This window comes from Trichechus manatus, unplaced genomic scaffold (genome assembly GCF_000243295.1).
Source record: "Trichechus manatus latirostris isolate Lorelei unplaced genomic scaffold, TriManLat1.0 scaffold00007, whole genome shotgun sequence".
NCBI classification, from domain to species: Eukaryota; Metazoa; Chordata; class Mammalia; order Sirenia; family Trichechidae; genus Trichechus; species Trichechus manatus.
The window spans coordinates 30620128-30642459 of record NW_004443943.1 but is presented as its reverse complement, the minus strand read 5'-3'; the positions used below and the strand labels follow the sequence as shown (position 1 = coordinate 30642459).

General features: G+C 38.4%; 2 protein-coding genes across 7 annotated transcripts in view; one reads left to right on the top strand and one right to left on the bottom strand.

Moving 5' to 3' along the window:
- CFAP43 (cilia and flagella associated protein 43) overlaps window positions 1–9106 on the top strand; it is a 123181-nt gene extending 114075 nt beyond the window's left edge. Inside the window, exons 35-38 of the mRNA XM_004370115.2 lie at window positions 4797–4961; window positions 7849–7929; window positions 8591–8744; window positions 8940–9106. Coding sequence (XP_004370172.1) covers window positions 4797–4961; window positions 7849–7929; window positions 8591–8744; window positions 8940–9106 — 567 coding nt within the window. The remainder of the gene's footprint in view (window positions 1–4796; window positions 4962–7848; window positions 7930–8590; window positions 8745–8939) is intronic.
- Window positions 9107–18149: 9043 nt separating this feature from the next.
- On the bottom strand, window positions 18150–22254 carry SFR1 (SWI5 dependent homologous recombination repair protein 1). 6 transcript variants are annotated; one of them, XM_023741237.1, is made up of 5 exons: window positions 22131–22254; window positions 21767–21883; window positions 21264–21385; window positions 19823–20233; window positions 18151–18620 (listed from the first exon to the last, which is right to left on the bottom strand). In XM_023741237.1, exons 3-5 carry the CDS (start codon window positions 21357–21359, stop codon window positions 18429–18431), a joined length of 699 nt encoding a protein of 232 aa, XP_023597005.1. In that variant the 5' UTR covers window positions 21360–21385; window positions 21767–21883; window positions 22131–22254; the 3' UTR covers window positions 18151–18428. The 6 variants fall into 6 exon arrangements, with proteins under 6 accessions (XP_004370171.1, XP_023597005.1, XP_023597000.1 ...); XM_023741232.1 differs by having other exon boundaries at window positions 21993–22152; XM_023741242.1 differs by having other exon boundaries at window positions 22045–22146.
- Window positions 22255–22332: the final 78 nt, after the last annotated feature.

Genomic DNA, 22332 nt, shown 5'->3' with positions numbered 1-22332 from the left:
TACAGTAGACCCGCAGTACATTGTTGTAATTTTGCCTTAGGCTGTCAATTATCTTTTAAAGTGATAAGAAATAAATGGAAAAAAGGATTCTCTATTTACCTTCATTTTCACAATTTCAAGAAATCTTTATTTCTTTGTATAGATCCAAGTTTCTGACTAGTATCATAGATTTTCTATTCTAAGAACTTTGTTTAAAATAACTGAAGTGCAGGTCTGCTGGTGATGAATTTTCTAGGTTTGTTTTGTTCTGTTTTTTGGGTCTGAAAAGTATTCAACTCATCTTTATTTTTGAAAGATATTTTGCTAGAGTGTTTATCTAAATTGGCACCTCCCTCCCTCTCCCCTTCCTTCTTTCCTCCATCCCTCCTTCCCTCCCTCTCTTTCTTTCATCTTCTCGCTTTATAGATGTTCATTGCTTCTGCCTTACTTAGTTTCTGACAAGAAGTCTGCTTTCATTTTTATCTTTGTTCTTCTGAATGTAACATATATGCGTTTGAGATTTTCTGTTTGTCTTTGATTCTCAGCAGTTTGAACATGTGTCTAGGTGTGTGTGTGTGTGTGTGTGTGTGTGTGTGTGTGTGTGTGTGTGTGTATCTCCTGCTGGGAGTTATCAAAGCTTCTCTAATCTGTGGTTTGATGTTTTTCCTTATTTTTGGAAAATTCTTGGTGATTATTTCTTTGAATATTTCTTGTGCCCTGTTCTCACTGTCTTCTCCTTCTGGGATTCCATTACACATATGTTAGATTGTTTGATACTGTTCCACATCTCTTGGATGTTCTATTCTCTTTCTTTTCTTTTTTTTTAACTCTATTTTCTCTGTATATTTCAGTTTGGGTAATTGCTATTGATCTATATGCAAGTTCATTGATTCTTTCTTTAACTGTGTCTAGTGTAATGATGAGCCCATCAGAGGCATGCTTTATCTCTGGTACCATTATGTTGCTACCTTGCTGTAATTGCTTTTTAGTTTTGGAGTTTTTTGAGATTGTGTTTGGGATTTTCTACATAGACAATCATGTCTTCTGTGAACAAAGACAGTTTTATTTCTTCCTTCTCAATCTATGTACCTTTTATTTCCTTTTCTTGTCTTATTAGCTAGAACTTTCAGTATGATGTTGACTAGGAGTGGTCAGGGGGACATCCTGATCTTGTTCCCAATCCCAAACTAGAAGGAAAGCATCTTGTATGTACAACATATGCCATTATCTACGATGTTAGCAGTGGGTTTTTTGTAGATGTTCTTTATCAAGTTCAGGAAGTTCTCTATTCTCAGTTTGCTGGATTTTTATCATAACTAAGTGTTGGATTTTGTCAAATGCTTTTTTCTGCATCTATCAATATGATCATGTGATTTTCCTTTTTTAGCCTGTTGATGTGATGGATTACATTGATTTATTTTTGAATGTTGAAGCAGCCTTGCATACCTGGAATAAATTCCACTTGGTCATGGTATATAATTCTTTTCATACATTGTTAGAATTGATTTCTGGATATTTTTTTGAGAATTTTTGCATCTATGTTCATGAGAAACATTGCTCTATAATTTTACTTTCTTGTAATTTCTTTGGTTTTAGTATTAGGGTAATGCTGGCCTCATCAAATGAGTTAGGAAATGTTCCTTCTACTTCTGTTCTCTGGAAGAGATTGCAAAGAATTTGTATAATTTCTTCCTTAAATATTTGGTATAATTCACCAGTGAAACCATCTGGGCCTGGTGTGTTCTGTTTTGAAAGTTTATTAATTATTGATCCAATTTTTTAAATATATGTCTCAGATTATTTATTTCTTCTTGTGTGAGTTTTGGTAGATTGTGTCTTTCAAGGAATTGGTCCATTTGATTTAAGTTATCACATTTTGGGGCATAGAGTTGTTCACAATATTTCTTTATTATCCTTTTAATGTTCATGGGATCCAGTGAAGTCACTAGGTTAGGTGTTAACCAGTGCAGTAACTCATGGTGTCACCCCTCATGCTAATTACCACGATACTGTAGATAAAACACCAGAAAATTTGACAAAATCAGCGACTATAAAAACACCAGAAGTGACTAAAACAAGTGTGTGCTTGTAGCATGTGCAGACAAAACCAGTTGATTCGAAGTGCCATTGTAATTGAGCAATAATGACAGCTCTGACCAGAGCACATTAGAAGGTTTAAAAAGGAAATTAGCATATGGCTTTAGCTTTGCAGGTATATTGATACATGTAAGCTGCACTTATGAAAAATATTTTTGTTGTTATAACTAACTACAGGGAGGGATAATTTTATTAAAAAATAATACATTTCTGCTGAAACACTGCACAAAAATTTTATAAACAGTCATTTTGGTGTCTCCTCCTCTGACAGTGTCACCCAGTATAGTCCATGCCCTCTGCCACCCCCTAATAACACCACTGATAGGATCAATAGAACTGGCTGCTCTTTCATTTCTGATATTAGTAATTTGTGTCTTGTCTCTTTTTTTCTTGGTTAGACTAGCTAGAAGGTTATTGGTTTTATTGATCTTTTCAAAGAACCAGCTTTGATTTCCTTGACTTTCTGTATTGTTTTCCTGTTTTCAATTTCGTTGATTTCTGCTCTGATTTTTATTATTTCTTTTCTTCTGCTTACTTTGGATTTAGTTTGCTCTTTTTTTTCCCTCAACTTTCCTTAAGTGGAACCTTAGACTATTAGATTATTGATTTTAAATCTTTCCTCTAAGCACTGCTTTCACTGCATTCAATAAATTTTGATAAGTTGTACTTTTATTTTCATTTAATTCAAAATATTTTTTATTTCTCTTGAGACTTCTTTGACCTATTTGTTATTTAAAAGTGCGTAGTTTACTCTCCAAATATCTTGGATAGATTTTCCAACTATCTTTCTGTTATTGATTTCTAGTTTAATTTTCTTGTGGTCTGAGAACATACTTCGTATGACTTCTATTCTTTTAAGTATGGTTAAAGTGTGTTTTATGGCCCAGAATGTGGTCTATCTTGGAGAATGTTTCATGTGAGCTTGAGAAAAATGTGTATTGAACTTGCACTTCCATAATACTTTTTATTCAATTTTATCAAAAAACTTTAAGAACATTAAGTATGCATTTCTCATTAAGAAAGAAATCATGACTTTCTCAGAATTTAGCCCATAATTAAATGTGCCCAGGTTCTCAGCTTTGGCTGGTGACATAGAATGAAGAGTTTTGACCTTTCTTAAATTTCAGATGCCTATAAAACATCCCGGTAAATGTTAATTACCCAGAGATAAAGATTTAGGATTGATCTACATATGGATAATTACATATGGGTACATATATATATAATTAAAGCCATGAGATTGTTTGAGATTATTTAGGAAGCAGGTAGACAGAAGAAAAGGGTGTTCAGGCCAGTGCCAAAGTCCAACACTGAAAGACCTAGCAGAGAAGGAGCCACCTAACTGAGAAGGAGTTGCTAATGAAATAAGAGGAAAACTAGGAGACTATGGTCTCCTAGAAGTTCAGAATGATAAACTGTTCTAAGATGGAGGGACTTGTCTATTATGTCAGTCACTTGACCAGGGCAGTCTCAGTAGAGTATCGGGGCAGGAGCTCAACTGGTGATAATTGATGAAATTTGAAGTAAGGGAAGTAGTGACTATAAATAACTCTTATAAAAAAGTTGGCTGTAAAGGAAAGAAAGAAGAGAAGGTGATAGGCCTGGAGGAGTGTTTCTGAATCTCAGCACTGTAGACATTTGGCCTACATCATTCTTTATTGTGGAAGGATGTCCTGTGCATTATAAAAAGTTGAACAACATCCCCGGCCTCTATCCACTAAATGCCTGTAACAACCGCCAACCCCCTTCCAGTTATGTAAAAAATGTCTCCAAACATAGCCTAATGTCCTCTTGGTGGGGCAGGGGGAACAATATTTCTCCCCAGTTGAGAACCAGTGTTTTAGAGAAATGATTGAACTTAAGATTTTGGAGGTGGTGATGACAAGAACATGGGTATGATCATGGGAGTTGGGTGGCTAAAGTGAAATGGAAAAAAGATCATTGAAAGTGGTAAATCCAGGATTGGAGAGGCCAGGCAGTGGCCTGGAAATGAAAATAATAAAAAAGGACTTACAGGTGGTATAGTCTGATGGCATGAACTACAAAAAACTAGATTTTTGACAGAGAAGAGAGGAAAACTGTAAAATGTTAGCTGGTGCAATTCTTGTACAAATTTATGAGAGACATAGTGATTTCACTTTTAGCAAGCTGGGAGAACAACTTCTATGAAAATATTCCTGAATTCATCTAGGCAATTCAAAGTGAAGTACAAAATATCTAGGTATTTGAGTATTATATTTAGCTTTCTTTTCTTTCTTTCCTTTTTCCCTCCTTCCTTCCTCCCTCTCTCCTTTCTTCCTTTCCTCCTTCCCTGCCTTCCTTCCTTCCTTCCTTTTTTCACTAGTTACCAACCAGATACTGTTGTGCCTAGCGGCATAAGACTACAAGCCTTCATTCATAGTGTCAGGAGGGAGGGCAGAGAATAGGGTTACAAATGCATACAGATTGGTAGATTAGGTGATGACAAAAGGAGTTCCTGCCTAATTACCAACATATAAAGTAAATTTGATCTGCCATTTAAATATATCTTATAATCCCTACTGCTTAATGACTATCTTGCATTATAGTGATCAGATTTTGCCCAAGAAGTAATTTTTTAATATCTGCTGTATTTTTGAAAGAAGATAGAATTATCTCTAAGTATAGCATTCAGCTTCAAATATTCTATAATTCTGTATGCAGAATCATATTATCTGAATATTGTAATTTTTTTTTTTAAGACTCAAGGACAAAAGAAAGTTACTAGCATGATGGAAAGTAAAGATGTCCACAAAGGAATATTTCAGATTGAGTGGGAACATAAGAAAATGGAGATGGAAATGGAAGATCTAAATCAGAAGGCTTGGGATATTCAGATGCTGTTTTTTTCAAGAGATCGTCAAAAGGTAAGGGTCCCCCTGCCACCCTATGTAGTTTTAAAAAAATTATTATTATTTTATTATGGTAAAATATATATGATAAAAATTTGCCATTTTAACCATTTTTAAGTGTACAATTCTGTGGCATTAATTACATTTACCATATTGTGCTACCTTCACCACTAAATATTTCCAAAAGGTTTTCATCCTCCCCAAACAGAAATTTAGTACCTCTTCACCTACAATTCTCATTCTGCTCTCCCCTAAGCCCCTGCTAACCACTAATATACTTTTGTCTCTGTGCATTTGCCTATTCTAGATATTTCATATAAGTGGGATCATACAGTGTTTGTCCTTTTGTGTCTAACTTACTTCACTCAGCATAATATTTTTAAGGTTCATCCGTGTAGTAGCATATGTCAAAACTTTATTTCTCCTTATGATGAATAAATTTCCATTGTCTGTATATACCTAAATGAATAATTTCTTTTGTAAGAATCAGCACAAAGCTGGTTCCTATGAGGTGGAGGTTAAAGATGTCCCAAATGTCCAACTTTTCCAAGCTGCTATACCACTCCATCATCTCTAACGTCAACTACTCCCTCTCCCCTCAGTACTCTCCCTCCCATCTTTGGGTTCCCAGATTCACTGCAATGCCTCACAGAACTCACGAACCATATAAAAGAAGTGGATCACACAGTTGTGGAGGCTGGCAAGTCCCAAATTCGTGGTTCAGGCCTAGGCTTCTCTTGACCCACGTGGCTGCAGGAGCTGACAAACCCAAACCAGCAGTTCAGACCACAGGCTGCTGGCTCACAAGGCTGCAGAAGGTGGCAAATTAGGTCACATGATAGGCCGCCAGCCCAAGGGGCTGTGGAGGCTGGTGAATTCCAGAATCGGCAGGTCAGACGGCAGGCATCTGTGGAGGTCAATTGATCACAAACCAGATGCCGGTTCCAGATGCAGAGAGAGAGCCTCGCCAGGACACACACATATATCTTAGATGCAAATCACACCCCAGGGAAGTGAGTAACTTTAGTAAGGGTGTGGCTTGAATCATGCCCTCCTGCAAGGCTGGGACCCAAGACACACCGTACACCAATCCTGCCTCATCAACATGTAGAGGTCAGGAGCCACAGCACATAAAATGAAGGACAACCACACAATAGTGGGAATCGTGGCCTAGCCAAGTTGACACATAACCCCAAACATCACAGGTTCCATATACTTTATCTGCATAGTCCCACCAATCATTGTGTGTGAGTCACAAAGACCATGGCTAGAAGGGCTGTATTAAGTAATTCTTTGCACTGCAATACCATATTTGGTTTATCCATCCATCCATCTGTTGATGGACACTTGGGTTGTCCTATATAGTTTTAATTTCATTTATTTAAACCATACTTATTAAGAAGCCTCTGTGATGCCAAGCATATTCTAGGCCAGTAAGATTTCATAATGTATCTGTGCGTTCTTTTTCTTCCAGGAGTTTGCATTTGTTGCCTCCAGTTTTTCATAACTCATTTAGTAGTAAAGTTCTACCTTGCAGTTAACAAGGACTTCCTAATGGTGAAATCCATTGGTCTCTTTCCAGTCATCACCATCCTCCACTGTCTGTAGAATCTGACCGTCTATTTACGCATTTCTTTGGCTTTTATCAATTCTGTTTTCTCCTGTTTTTCTTCCAACATGTCAGACCACTCTGCCTGTTTTACTGGTTTCTCTTTTGCCTCTAACCCTTAAATATAATCATTCTTTAAGAGTCTGTCCTTAACTTTGTGTTTCTTTTCATGCCCTCTTCTTTGATGATCTCTATTTCTCTGAGTTCAGTGATCTCTTCTAAAAAATTAACTCTCCACCCATGACCTCTCTCATGTTTCATGTCTATATTCCCCACAGCAGCTCCTCTTCTTGATTTACTTATTTCTGTTCTTTACAGCCACTCGCCCAGCCATAAAGTTTTAGTCATTGTTGAGTCCCCTTTTTCCCTTGCCTTCCAAGTCTTGCCTTGTCTATTTATTCCTCATTCTGTATCCCTACTGCCTTTACCCAGGTTCAGTCTTCCATTTTTAATGGTTTCAACTTTTTTATAAATAATATCCAAACTGATTTTTCAACGTTGAGTCTTTCTCTTATCTAAGCTACACTATATGTTGCTCTCAGACTAATATTCCTATCCAGCTCTAATATTACTACTCTACTTAAAAAATTTTAAACTGCTACTTCTTACCTGACAAATGAATTATGAAATCCTTAGGTGGGCATTCAACCTAACTTTTCCAAGTCATTCCCCACTATTCCTGTCATACATCAGTATTCTCAAACCAAACTGATTACTGTTTTCTAGGGTTCTACCTCTGTGTCTTTGCTCATACTGGTTCTTCTACCTGGAATATCTTTCCTCATTTTTTTTTCCCCCAGCCGAAGCCTGTATTTTTTAAGGTTTAGTTTAAATGTCATCTTCTCCATAAAGACTTTCCTGATTTCCCCAGCCTGGAAAACTCACATTCCATCACAAATCGTTTTTGAATTTGTATGGCACTTCCATATCTTCTGCCATCTAATCATGTCTACACATGCTCTCTCTCCTTTTTGAAGGCTAGATCATGTTATCTGTCTTTGTATCTCCCTCAGTGTCTTTGTACTCAAGAGGGATACTTAATATATGTTTGGTGAGCTGAATAAGTGAATGCATGAGTGAATGAGAAAATAAACTCTAGTAATCATTAAAATATAAGTGAGTGTATCTATGGTTAAATACAAGTAAATATTATGGCACAAAAGTCAAGTCAATCTTATATAGAAATACATTTATTATGAAAAACTCTTTTAAAACTAAGACGATCTATATAAAGTTATCTATTAAAAGAAATAGAAAAAAAAATCCTTACATATATTGTTTTTTCTCCCAAAGTTCCTAAATGAACCGCACTATGAGACTCTGATAGGTATTCAGATTGGAATAATGGAGCAAACTATTGCTGTTTTAGATAAGGTAAATCTCCAAGATATTGATCATTATAATCCCAACAGCTGTGAATCATTTGAGCAAAGTAATAATGTTTCAAGTCATTAATCAAACAGAACCTAACAAAATCTTGGTCTTTTACTGATATTCAGGATGTAATTAGAGGTTCTTGAATAGTGTCTTTGCAACCACAGCAAGTGGTATAGACCGAAGCACTTCCTTTAATATTAGAAATTAACCCCTTGGGAGATAATCCAAGTATAAGTAGATGTTTATTTCACATTATGATTTATGTAATAGAAGTTTTAATAGTCTTTTCTTGGCATTATTGGCTTTGTTTTATCATAACTTCTTAATAAATGCTCAGTTTTGATTGTATAGCATATGCAAGATGGAAACAAAGTAATCCCAAGGCCATGTTTGATCATCTATCATTTTTAAGGGTAGGCAAGGTTTTGTTTTTGTTTTTTTCCCTCTAAAATGAGGTATTAACATACATTCTATCTTTCAATAAATAATCTTAGTACCTACTATGTGCAGGCATTATGCCAGGTACTAAGGATATGGTGGTAAGGTGATATTTTAATGATGATGATTCATTTAAATTTTAAGAATAATGTCTTTATAAAATATAATACATTTTTTCTGAAATTACTTTTGTGGGATGTCATGGGAACAAAAATTCCAGACCCACAAGAAGAATGTGGAAAACTGCAAAAAACTACTCAAAAAACTGGAAAGGTTCAGCAATCGCAAAGATGTAGCAAATTATACTCTAAGCTGCAATTTACGAGACGAGTTGGTGGCTGTCTCAGAGAGAAGAGACATCTGTAATGCAATTGGTAAGCATTTTTTTTAATTGACTATAGGTTCTTTAAAAGTAACCAGTATTCCTGAAATCTGTAGTTATACAGCTATCAGCATTCCTCACGATTTCTGCAAGTTTTAACTGATCCACTTAAGTTCACTAAGTATTGCTTCTGTATTTGAAGATAGAGATAAAAATCCAATTTCTTTCTTTTTCATTTTTGGGACAGGATCTAAACTAACTTGTGAAAAGATTGCCAAAGAACAATATGAAAACATGATGCAACAACAAAAATTAACAAATATTTCAAAACAACAAGCTGAACAGATTTCAATTCTGCAGGCTGAAGTTGAAAGATTAAGGATGAGAACATTTCCTGCTCTTGTTCAAATGTAAAAATGCTGGCCAAATCATCATCTTAAAAATCATTTCATTTGGTTAAAATGTTGTTTTTTTCTTTTGTATCAGGAAATTTAAGTAGATTCTCCTCTTAGCTGCATATTTTTAATAGCAAATTATTTAATTTTAGCCTTAATCATTATAAAATTTTTGTCCTGCATGATACATGTGAGAAATATGAATTCTTGTTTTTTTATTCAAGAATGAACAAGATTTTAACTCAAAAAGTATTCAAGATCTAGTTTATTCATTTAGTCTTAATTTGATCAAAGATATTTTCAGTTATAGTATACAAAAAATTATTCTTAACCATAACTACCATTTCAAATTTTGTAAAATTACCAGAAAAAATATGAGATTATAGATTATTTTTAATCTTTATACTTTTCTGTTATTTCCCAAGTTTTCTTCAGTAAGCATTGCTTCTATAATCAGAAAAAAATTACCAGAACATTTAAGATTATTATTCTGTTTTACCAATTGAGAAGAAGGTATATTACTTTCACCAAGCCTTAAATCATTTATAAATTACCATGTATTTTGAAAACATGCTTTTCTACATCTCATATATATTGTAAAAGAACTCAATTTTGTGAGTTATCCAATAAGCTTTGTTATTGTTGTTAGGTGCCCGTGAGTTGGTTCCATCTCATAGCGACCCTATATACAACAGAACGAAACACTGCCCAGTTCTGTGCCATCCTCACAATCATTGCTATGTTTGAGCCTATCGTTGCAGCCATGTGTCAATGCATCTCGTCAAAGGTCTTCCCCCTTTTCACCTACCCTCTACCCATCTACCTGATGTCCTTCTCCAGGGACTTGTCCCTCCTGGTAACATGTCCAAAGTACATGAGACAGAGTTTCCCTGTCTTAGGCTGGGTTCTCTAGAGAAGCAAAACCAGTAAAGTGTATAAATAGCTACATAGAGAGATTTATATCAAGGAAATGGCTCATGTGACTGTAGAGGATGGAACATCCCAAGTCCGTGGGTCAGGCTGGAGGCTTCTCCTTATTCATGTAGCCACAGGGGCTGGTGAACCTAAGATTGGCAGATCAGACAGCAGGGCTCTTGCTCACAAGCTGTGAAGACCGAAGAATCCCAAGATCAGCAGGCAAGATGGCAGGTAAGCTAGAAGCTCAAGTCCCAAGAACCAGATGTCAGATGAACAGGAGCCAGCTGCAGAATCCAGAGCGAGCAAAAGCCTTCAAACCTTGCCAGAAAGTCTACCTATATTGGATGCAGGCCACACCCCCAAAGAATCTCCCTTTAGCTGATTGGCTACTCACAGCAGATCCCATCATGGAGGTGATCACATTGTATCAGATCTCATCACGGAAATGATCATATCATCATACGACTGCCAAACTACATCATAACTGCCAACCTTAACGATCACACTCGCCCTCCTTCCTTCCAAGGAGCACTCTGGCTGCACTTCTTCCCAGACAGATTTGTTCATTCTTCTGGCAGTCCATGGTATATTCAATATTCTTCACCAATGCCATAATTCAAAGGCGTCAATTCTTCTTCAGTGTTCCTTATTTTGTCCAGCTTTCACATGCATATGAGGGTATTGAAAATATCATGGCTTGAGTCAGGTGTACCTTAGTCCTCAAAATGACATCTTTGCTTTTCAACACTTTAAAGAGGACTTTAGCAGCATATTTACCCAGTGCAATACGTTGTTTGATTTCTTGACTGCTGCTTCCATGGACGTTGATTGTGGATCCAAGTAAAATGAAATCCTTGACAACTTCAATCTTTTCTCCATTTATCATGATGTTGTTTATTGTGAGGATTTTTGTTTTCTTTCTGGTATTGTTTTCTGGTATTCTCTGCTTTCAGCCAAGATCCATTTGACATCAGCAGTGATATCCCTCGTTCCACATCCTCTTCTGGCAACCTGGCTTGAATTTCTGGCAGTTCCATGTTGATGTACTGCTGCAATCATTTTTGAATTATCTTCAGCAAAATTTTACTTGTGTGTGATATTAATGACTTTGTTCGATAATTTACATTCTGTTAGATCAGTTTTCTTTGGAATGGGCACAAATATGGATCTCTTCCAGTCGGTTAGCCAGGTAGCTGTCTTCCAAATTTCTTGGCATAGACGAGTAAGCACCTACAGCACTGCATCCACTTGTCGAAACATCTCAATTGGTATTCCAACAATTCCTGGAGACTTGTTTTTTGCCAGTACCTTCAGTGCAGCTGGACTTTTTCCTTCATTACCATCATTTCTTGATCATATACTGCCTCCTGAAATGTTGAACATCAGCCAACTCTTTTTTTTGGTTCAGTGACTCTGTGTATTCCTCCATCTTCTTTTGATGCTTCCTGCATTGTTCAATATTTTGCTCATAGAATCCTTCAATATTGCAACTAGAGGCTTAAATTTTTCCTTCAGTTCTTTCAGCTTGAGAAATGCCGAGCATGTTCTTCTCTTTTGGTTTTCTAATCCAGGTCTTTGTACATCTCATTATACTCTGTCTTCTCAAGCTACCCTTTGCAATCTTCTGTTCAGCTCTTCACTTCATCATTTCTTCCATTTGCTTTAGCTACTCTAGGTTCAAGAACAAGTTTCAGAGTCTCTTCTGACATCCATTTTGGTCTTTTTCCTGTCTTTTTAATGACACTTTGCTTTCTTCATATACAATGCCTTTGATACCATCCCACAACTCATCGGTCTTCAGTCATTAGTGTTTAATGCATCAAATCTATCCATGAGATGGTCTCTAAATTCAAGTGGGATACACTCAAGGTTGTACTTTGGCTGTTATGGACATGTTTTAATTTTCTTCAGCTTCAATTTGAACTTGCATATAAGCAATCGATGTTCTCTTCCACGGTCAGCCCCTGTTCTTGTTCTGACTGATGATATTGAGCTTCTTGATCACAGATGTAGTGGATTTGATTCCTGTATTTTCCAATCAGTGAGGCCCACGTGCATAGTTGCAGTTTATGTTGTTGAAAAAAGGTATTTGCAATGAATAAGTATTGGTCTTGCAAAATTCTATCATGTGATCTCCAGCGTCATTTCTATCACCAAGGCCATATTTTCCAACTGCCAGTCCTTCTTCTCTGTTTCCAACTTTTGCATTCCAATCACCAGTAATTATCCATGCATCTTTTTTTTTTTCAGTTGTATTTCAGGTGAAGGCTTACAGAACAAATAGTTTCTCATGAAACAGTAGTACACATATTGTTTTATGACATTGGTTAACAACCCCACGACATGTCAACCCTCTCCCTTCTCGACCATTTTTTTTTTTTTTTGGTGAAAATATACGTAGCCAAAGATACACCATTTCAAAAATCTCTACATGTACAGTTCAGTGACATCGACTATGCTCTTCCAATTGTGCTGCTATTCTTACTTTAGATGAAGGCTTACAGAACAAAATAGTTTCTCATTTAACAGTTAGTACACATGTTGCCCTGTAACAATGGATAACAACCTCACAACACATCAACACTATCCTTACTCAACCTTGGGTTCCCTATCACCAGCTTTCCTGTCCCCTTCTGCCTTCTGGCCCTTGTCCCTGGACTGCTGTGCCTCATTAGTCCCATTTGGTTTTATGGGGCTGTCCACTCCCTGGCTGAACGGTGAACCTCAGAAATGATTTCACCACTGAGCTAAAAGGTGTCTGGGGGCCATACTCTCGGGGGTTCTTCCAGTCTCCTTTAGGCCAGTAAATCTGGCCTTTTCTTTTTTCTTTTTCTTTTTTTTTTGAGTTAGAATTTTGTTCTACATCCTTCTCCAGCTCTGTCCAGAACCCTCTGTTGTGATCCTGGTCAGAGCAGTCGGTGGTGGTAGCCGGGCACCATCTAGCTGTATTGGACTCAGTCTGGCGGAGGCCTTGGTAGCTGTGGTCCATTAGTCCTTTGGACTAATCATATCCATGCATCTTGATTCCAGGTTTGATCAATTTCAGACTGCAAACTTCAGTAAAAATCTTTAATTTCCTCATCTTTGGCATTAGTGGTTGGTGCATAAATTTGAATAATAATTGTATTAACTGGTCTTCCTTGTAGGCTTATGTATATTATCCTATCACTGACAGCATCGTATGTCAGGATAGATCTTGAAATGTTCTTTTTGATGATGAATGCAACACCATTTCTCTTCAATTTGTCATCCTCGCATAGTAGACCATATGATTGTATGGTTCCTAATGGCCAATACCAGTCCATTTCAGCTTACTAATGCCTAAGATATAGATCTTTATGTGTTCCATTTCTTTTTTGATGAGTTCCAGTTTTTCTATAGTCATACTTCGTACATTCTACGTTCTGATTATTAATGGACGTTTGCAGCTGTTTCTTTTCATTTGGAGTCATGCCACATTAGCAAATGAAGGTCCTGAAAGCTTTACTCTATCTGCATCATTAAGGTCAACTCTACTTTGAGGAAGCAGCTTTTCCCCACCCAGTTGTATTTTGAGTGCCTTTGACCTGCGGGGGGCGGGGGAGCTCATCTTCTGACACTATATCAGACAATGTTCCACTGCTATTCATAATGTTTTCACTGGCCAATTTTTTCAGAAATAGACTGCCACGTCCTTCTTCCTAGTCTGTCTTAGTCTGGAAGCTCTGCTAAAGTCTGTCCACCATGGGTGACCCTGCTGGTACTTGAAATACCATTGGCATAGCTTCCAGCATCACAGCAACACGCAGACCACCACAGCACAACAAACTGACAGATGTGTGGTGGCAGTTAGCTTTAGTAAACAGGAAAAAAAAAGTGCTTTCTCTTTCATGAAAGTGTATTGCTTTATTCATGTAGATGATGATAGTTATATAATGAGCAGAAACTTGTTAGAAGATAAACTGCTTCACCCTTTCCATAGCCTGTGGACTGTTACATTCCAAGATGGTATCATTGAGATCACTGACCACAATCTCCAAGTGATGTCTGTGTCTCACTGTTCTGCAATTTATGAACTAAATGTTAAATTTAATCCACAGCTCCATATCCAGTATACACTGGTGAAGGTAAAGCAAGACAGTATTATGAAATCTTCTGTTTAGAATATTTTGGGTGTGTTTTTTTTTTTTGGCCAGGATAGTACCTTAATGGTTTACTCATAATGTGATCAGTATTAGGTGAGGATGGTGGGTGGTAATGGAAATGATAGGACCAACATCATTTTGGTGACAACTTTCCTTACTACTACAATGACTTAAGTAGTCAGTTTGGCTGATTAAGCAGGAAAATATCCATTGGTGGCATTTCCTTTGTCCACACATCTTCAAAATTATCCCTGAGAGAGAGATTATGGTGGGCAGAGGACCATTCTGTAGGGTGGAGGAGTGTGTAAGGGGTGCAAATACTTTATACTTAAGAGGTCTGTACTGTATTGGTTTGAGTCAACCACAGGTGTAACCAGCTTGATTTTTTTCCCCCTGGTGATATAAATGAGACTTGTAGTGCAGTGGTTAAAGTGGTCAGCTGCTAACCAAAAGGTTGGCAATTGGAACCCACCAACCGCTCTGCAAGAGAAAGATGTGACAGTCTGCTTCCGTAAAGATTTATAGTCTTGAAAACCCTATAGAGTCACGGGGTGATGGGGTGATAGCCACATCTGCCTCCTGCCCTCAGGCCCTGGGGGTTTGGGAGACTTGGGCTGACCAGCCACCAACCTTGCCTACCATCTAAGGGAGCGAGGGCAGAGGGAAAGCACAGGGCTGGGAGTCTGGGTCTGGGCAAGGCCCTTCCCCTCTGCACCTCAGAGCTCCTTCTGCACCTTGAGAAGGACAAGCTCAGTTGCAGGATGCTGTATACTCAGACTGCATGCTCCCTCACCCTAGACAGGCCTCCCCCAGGCTCCCACTTCTCTTATCCTGGGCTGGTGGTGAGCAGTGAGCTGGAGTAGGGAGAAGGGCATCCTTTCAGGTGTCTCGTGCTCATACCCAGCCCCCAAGGCCCCCAACCTGTGGTGGTTTCCAGCGGGCCCTATACCCTGCCCCCCGCCCCAAATCCCAGGTCTTGGTCTGAACAGCGCTTGTTGGGAGCATCCCCAGGGACTTAAGGGAGGGGTGCCCACAACCCTGGGCAGCCACCCTTTGCCCAAGGGAGCAGTTCCCTAGACTTCTCAGATACCACCAAGATGCTCAGTCTACCTTACAGACAGAAAAGGCTTCTAGAAGGGAACTAATCTCCCTGAAGGTCTTGGCCTAGCCACTGGGAGGTAGTGTGGAGTAGTGGTCCAGAGAGCTGCCAGGGCAAAGATCCTGGCTAGACCACATTTGGCCCTGAGGCTTGGGACACAACTTCTTCCTCTGTAAAATGAGGATGAGGACAATAAGTACCTCGTGGAAATCTGTAAGGAGTGAATGAGATATTGTACATGAGCTTGGCACATAGTAAGAATTCCATAGTTATTTTCAGATCTTGGGAGAGAAACCAATTCAGTGGTAGTGGGTTTGGTTTTGGGGTTTTGGATGGTGATATAAATTCCTTATCTCCTAAGTTAGCCACCTGGGGGCTCCATTTACTAATAGCCAATGCCACAAATTTCACTGGGTAATGCTCTGCAGATTCCCAGATTTTAACAAACCAAATAGCCTGAGCGATTGCTGTTTCTTAGTGGCCACCCTGGATGACTCTGGAAACCCTCCTTGCTGTGAGACACGGATAGAGTGGGGGTTAGCAGAAGCCTCTTGCCCACAAGCTGTATTCCAGTAGCAGCACTCTTTTCATCAGGAGGTACTTCTGGTTTGGGGAGTTGGTGCTTTGGAAAGGCACAGGGGTCCTGTACTCCAACTCATTTGATACAGTTCATGGTACTGACTTCTCTCAGCTTCTGCTGAACTAACAATTAACATTCATATTTTTATTTAAAAAAATTAGCAATTACATTCATATTTAAAAAAAAAAACAAAACCATTGCCATCAAGTCAGTTCCAACTCACAGCAACCCTATAGATTTTTATAGCTCTTTAAAATTGGGGTGTTGATCAGTATGATACTCAAATAATGTATTTTTAAAAATGGCACAAAGCAAGTGCAATGTTAAGTGTTTGCTCTTATTTTTATTAATAAAAAATGTGGTATTCAGTGATTTTCACTAAGTGTATCCCATTAAACGGAGGTGAAATACAACAGAAATGGTAAAAAGGGGGACCGGCCCCTATGGAGAGATCCCAAACTCTCCCGTAAGTCTCATTCATCTCCCATGACCCACCTCCTGTTGTGGGAGTGCCCTCTGTGCTGTTGGAGCCCTCGGCACCATCCAATGCCTTTGAAATCCCCATTACCATGCACCATCTGCTCTGCCCAGCTTTTCCAGAACCTGAGTTCCACTGAGATGCTATAGTTCCCACAAGTGGACATGTGAGGGTGACTCTGGGAAGCACCAGTCTGCAGCAGGCAGCTGCAGCCTCTGAGGTCTAGATGGCTACCACACATTTGCCCACCAGGATGCCAGCATGACCGACCTCGAGGGGCACCACTTCCCCTGCCACATTTAGGCTCTCTGGCTGAGGAAAAAGCTGTGATAGAGGCTGGCTGGTAGGCACTAAAGTTGCACTTCCCCAGGAGTACCCACCTAGGACATCCTAGGGCCAGGGAAAAGTCCCCTGTGAGGCCTAGGCCAGTCTTCTTGGGTTCACAGGAGAAGCCAATGACCATGACAGTGTCTAGAAGGCAGGGATTTGGAGAGGGGAAGTGTATTGGCATGGTCGCTATATTAGGGTTCTCCAGAGAAACAGAACCAACAGGAGATACACACACACAAACATATATAAAAGATTTATTTTAAGGAATTTGGCTTACATGATTGTAAGGGCTGGCAAGTCTGAAATCTGTAGAGGAAGTCAGTAGGCTGGAAACTCAGGCAGGTGGTGCTGCACTCTTGAGGCATAATTTCTTCTTTGGGAAACCTTAGTTTTTGGTCTTTAAGGCTTCCAACTGATTGGAAGAACCACTCACATTATTGAGGGTAATATCCTTCACTTAAAAATCAACTGATTGTACATGTTAACCACATCTACAAAATACCTTCACAGTAATACCTAGATTAGTGTTGAATATTAATATCAAATATAGTACTATAGTCTAGCCAAGTTGACACATAAAACTAACCATTACAGGCACTGACAATTAGAATGGATGCAATGGGGTCCTAAGGTCCCTGTGCCATAGGGTGGGGAGGTGTTAGATGGCGGGGGCGGGGGCAGGGGTGGATTAGGCTGAAACAGGAGTGTACTTGTTGTGGGGAGGTCCTCAGGGTAATGGCTATTTACCAACTAGTAGGGAAGTACTTTTCCTTCCTTCAGAAGTACTTTTTTCCCCCCTGAAGTAAATAAAGCTGTTTTAGCGCTTAAAAGAACCCAAAAGCAGAAATTCAGAAAGACCTCAAAAAGGATTGTAAACTAGGACTAAGAAGCCACTAATCCAGAACGTTCTATCTCCGTTCATCATCTCTTTTTCTGAAGCGCACATATTATCCTTGAGATACCAGCTTTGCTGCTCCCAAGTTTACATGTAACAGTTTCATCCGCACAGAGATGGGCTTTCTTTTCCTGAGCTCAATTCCAAATTCGTATCTCCATATATGGCCAGGATAATACTTAACACTGTACAAAATGGTGGCCAGAAACCCAGGCCTGTGGATGGGGGTGTTTCTGGCTAAGGAGTCACTGTGAACTGAATAGACACTCTAAGTGTAATATATTTCACAGCCAAAGCTAGAAAGGTAGATGAAAGCTTGTATATCATGATGCCTTGATGTGGAAGGTGATTCATGGTTTTTGTAAGAAACGGATGGTCATTTCACTAAATGAGACGAATACAAGAAACAGAGAGACAGGGAAGAATATAATTTTGGACATATGACCTTAATTATCTGCTAGACTATACAGATGGAATATGTGGTAAATGGATGGAAACAAGGGTCATAAACTGAAGAAAGGGGAAGGATTTTTAGAACAGCATTGTTAGACGTTTAGGTTTAAATTGGACCAAATTGGACCATTTTTTAACATTTAAAATAAAACTTTTTTGCTACAATAAACAATTTATTAAAATGGTTTCCAGAAACTGCCCAAATTATTTTTTAAACATAATTTAAGGGTTTTTGTTTTCACATGTCTTCCAATGTCTAGTTTTCTTTGGGAAATTTATACAAAATATTAAATTTATATTTTAGAACTCAGTTTATATTTATGTAACAGAGTGCCCTAAACTGACAGTTCATCAGGATACCTTTTGTTAACCCCTAATGGTTTATACCTTCCCTGTAAAATATATAAGCATCTGGTAATTAAGGTGTCATTCTCAACGACAATTCTGGAAAAAAAAATTATGAATTAAACACCTATAAATTCTTCTTCACTCCTGTTATAGTGTAGCAATTTATCATCTAACCCATAGTGGTCTATCAACTCAGTAAGGCTTAGTTTCTTGTTCTCCTCAGACATAGCCGACTGCAACTCATAAAGCAACAGCTGGCTACAGTTTCTCCACTTCTTTATTAGCAACTGTAGCTGAGACAGGTCATTCTGAAACAGAAGGAAAAAAAATTTATATATATATATCCACCAGTCACTTCTTGGAAACCCTATAGGGCAGTTCTACTCTGTCCTATAGTCACTATGAGTTGGAATTGACCTGAAGGCAACAGATTTGGTGTGTGTGTGTATACACATACACATACACACACACACACACACACACACACACACACACACACGTATGGCAGTAACTCGGTAGTCATGCTATTTTCACTTAACAAAAGTTGCTAAATCAGTTGGTGTGTGTGTTTAAAAACTAACGCATCTGGGGATGAATAGGACTTCTACCCACAAAAAAGTAGGACGGTTTTAAGTAGGGTGGTTACAATGTCCCTTTAAGTTCTATCACTGTTGTTCTGTCAACGCTCTGGGCGATCTTTACCCACATGGAAAAATCAAATCATTAAATAGGACAAAACCTATGTAGTGAAGCAACAATATAGGGTAAAAAAATCCACTTTTCAGATTACAGCTGTACTTTAAAATATGACAATATTCAATTTAAAATATTTCGACATTCAAAACCTTAAAAAACTCAAGTAGTCCTGTTTAGAAAAAGCCTAAAAGTTCAAGAGAGCAAATGAAATATGCTAATCCATCATTTACTCCACACTGCTGGGAAAGAATGAGCTATTGCATATACATGAATTGTCCAGGAAATTATCCTTCCTAGTACCCAAGTTCTATTTAATTCAACTTATCCAAACTGAAATGTAAAATCTAATACACATTTGTTTTTTCAAACAGAAAGCCTGGAACATTTTAATTATTTGGGGGAAACATAAGATCATTACTAAAAATACTTTTTATTGCACTCTGTGGGCCCCTTTTAGCTTTTTTACTCATTCACTGTTAGCTGTCACTTCTGTCCCTTTGGTACTTAATCTAACATTTGATACTTCTAATATTGCTAAAGGCTGGAAACTAGAGAAAAAAGCTTCAACTGAATATTAAATAAGATCAATTTTAGCTGGGACTTTGCGAAAGTTCTATCTGGTATTTAGAGGTCTCTTCTACTCTTCTCCAAATCTCTGACTATATTTGAGTTCAAGTTATTTGAAGCCAGATTTCTGGACACTTGGCTTATTGTTTAGTAAACTAAAATAAACTTTCCTATTCTTGAAATTACTTCCCTGTAATTTATCTTAAAATAAACAAATTTTATGCAATAGTTCTGAAATTCTTCTCACCTTTGATCTATACATTTTGACTAGTTTTAGCCTCCGGAGAAAGTCTTCTTTCTCCTGAACCTGCTTCACCAATTTTGCTTTTTCTTCCTTTAATCCTTGTATGGGAAGATTCTCATTGACAAAATCATTTTGGAGAGCATTGCATGACCCAATATCAAGTGATTTAGATTCACATACACTGATATTCTTGAAGGTGTTTTTCAAATATGTACTTTCTTCAAAGTCACTGTCTATGTGTTTAAAACTTTCTTGAAATTCCAAACGGTTTTCTTCTGTTGAAGATACTGGTTTCTCTGAAAAAATCTGATCACTTTCTTCATTCTCTACTTTAAGACGTTTTGCCACACTATAACAGGAATTAAATGATGATCTTGTTTTCCTTAATCGTTCTCTAAGTGTTGCGCTCATAGGCTGAAAAAGGCACAAAACATTTAAACCATTAAGCGAGAGAAACATTCTTGATGTGTAAATCTACTAGGAATAAAGACCTTACATTTCTATGATTGTTGTGTGCCGTGGAGTCGATTCCGACTCAGTGATCCTACAGGACAGAGTAAAACTGCCTCATAGGGTTTCCAAGGCTGTAAACCTTTTCGAAAGCAAACTGCCACATCTTTCTCCCACAGAGTGGCTAGAGGGTTTGAACCTCCAACCTCACAATTAGCAGCCGAGTGCTTAACCACTGTGCCACAAGGGCTCCTTTTCTATGGCAGGCACCACTAAATGACTTTCTGTCTCCATATACCTATAAGTAACCAACACAAAAAGGCTTAAATCCCCCAGATGATCCATTAGTTTTACTCTTCTTACTTTAGCAAGATCAATATCTTTCTAAAATGTTGAGACACTTATCCTAGTAATCACAAACATTTGTTGACCAACATGCCTAACACTATTCTAGGTGCTTCAGAGTTAAAAATTAAGAAAAAGATCTAGATCCTGCCACCAACAACCTTATAAATGATTACACTGCACATATTTAAACTTCCTCAATCTGGAGTATTCTGATAATCTGATACCAAAAAAAGCTAAACCTATTGCCATCAAGTCAATTCCAACTCATAGCAACCCTATAGGACAAAGAAGAACTGCCCCATAGGTTTCCAAGGCTGTAAATCTTTACAGAAGCAGACTGCCACATCTTTCTCCTGTGGTAGGTTCGAACCGCCAACCCTCTGATTAGCAGCCAAGCACTTTAACCACCAGGGCTCCTGATAACCTGATAGGAAAATAATTTATTCAAGATGAAAATTTTGGGGGGGAAAAAGGTCAAATATGTTATCTTAGAAGAAACACCTAAAATTATTCAGTATTTAATAAATACATTTTCTATTAATATTACACGTTGTTAATTAACAATCTTCAGTAGACTTAAAGCTACCACTGCCACAATACTTAGAAACATAGACTGGATCCACCAGAAGACCTAAGATTTTCGTACTTGTTTTCTTGAACTATTTGTATGGGGAGATGGTGGAATCTCACAGGCCTGTGGAGTGCTAGGTAAAATCACAGCTGAGTTTGATGGACTTTCCATCTTGAAAATGAAATCTTCATTTATCTCTAAAAAAGAAAGATAATCACAAAATTAAAATTAAATTTATCTATTCCTCAATTTTTAATCAAAGAATTTTTGGTTTGTTTTATACAACATCTGTAAGTAAGCCAGCAATTTCCTCTAACTTCACTTAGTTGTGATTAGTTCTTGCTCTTTTTGCAGTTTTATTTTCGTTTTACCTTCCCACACATAACCGGCTAGTATCTCATTTGAACAAGACTATTTGTTTTTATCTATCACAATAGCTTCAAAATCTGCCACATGGGGCAAAAACAACAACTTTGAATAGTCAAGAATTCTTTAATTTGGTTATGATGGCTCCATAATGAAAGGAAATATACCTGAAATCTCGACTCAAAAAATATAATCAGACCTGACACACTAACCTCAACCTTAAAAGGTGGTGACTAGAATCAGTGATCCTCCAGAACTGCGGCATAAGGAGCACAAGCGGAGATAAATTTACGCAAGTCTGCAGTTTTCGTTTGAATAGCAAATAGACCCTGAAAAGGAGAATCCCCGATGGAAGTTTGTTTCTCAAACAAAGGCAACAACTTTATCAGGATCAAACTAGGAGTCCTCCCTTCCTTCCCACCATTGCAGAAAACCCACACTAGCCCTCGAGGGACCCCAATCCTGAGGTGAAGTTGAAAAGATCCCCAACCGCGGAAAGCGAGCTCATATCGACTCCACAGCAGACCCCCGACTAAGGTCATCTCTCAGACAATCACTTGCCGCCTAGCAAGCTACCTCCCTCCGCCATCCCCGGACTGTGCAGAAAGCGCGCGCAACCGCAGCCGTAAACCGCCCGAGTTTCAGCGACAGGGCCGCGCGGGGGCCGGGAGAGACGCGCGATTGGCCAGATTGACAGGGGCGCTCGGTTCCGCTTGGCCCAGCGCCCGAGAGAGCCGGTACTACGTGCACGCGACCCCGAGGCTATGCAAGGGGGGCG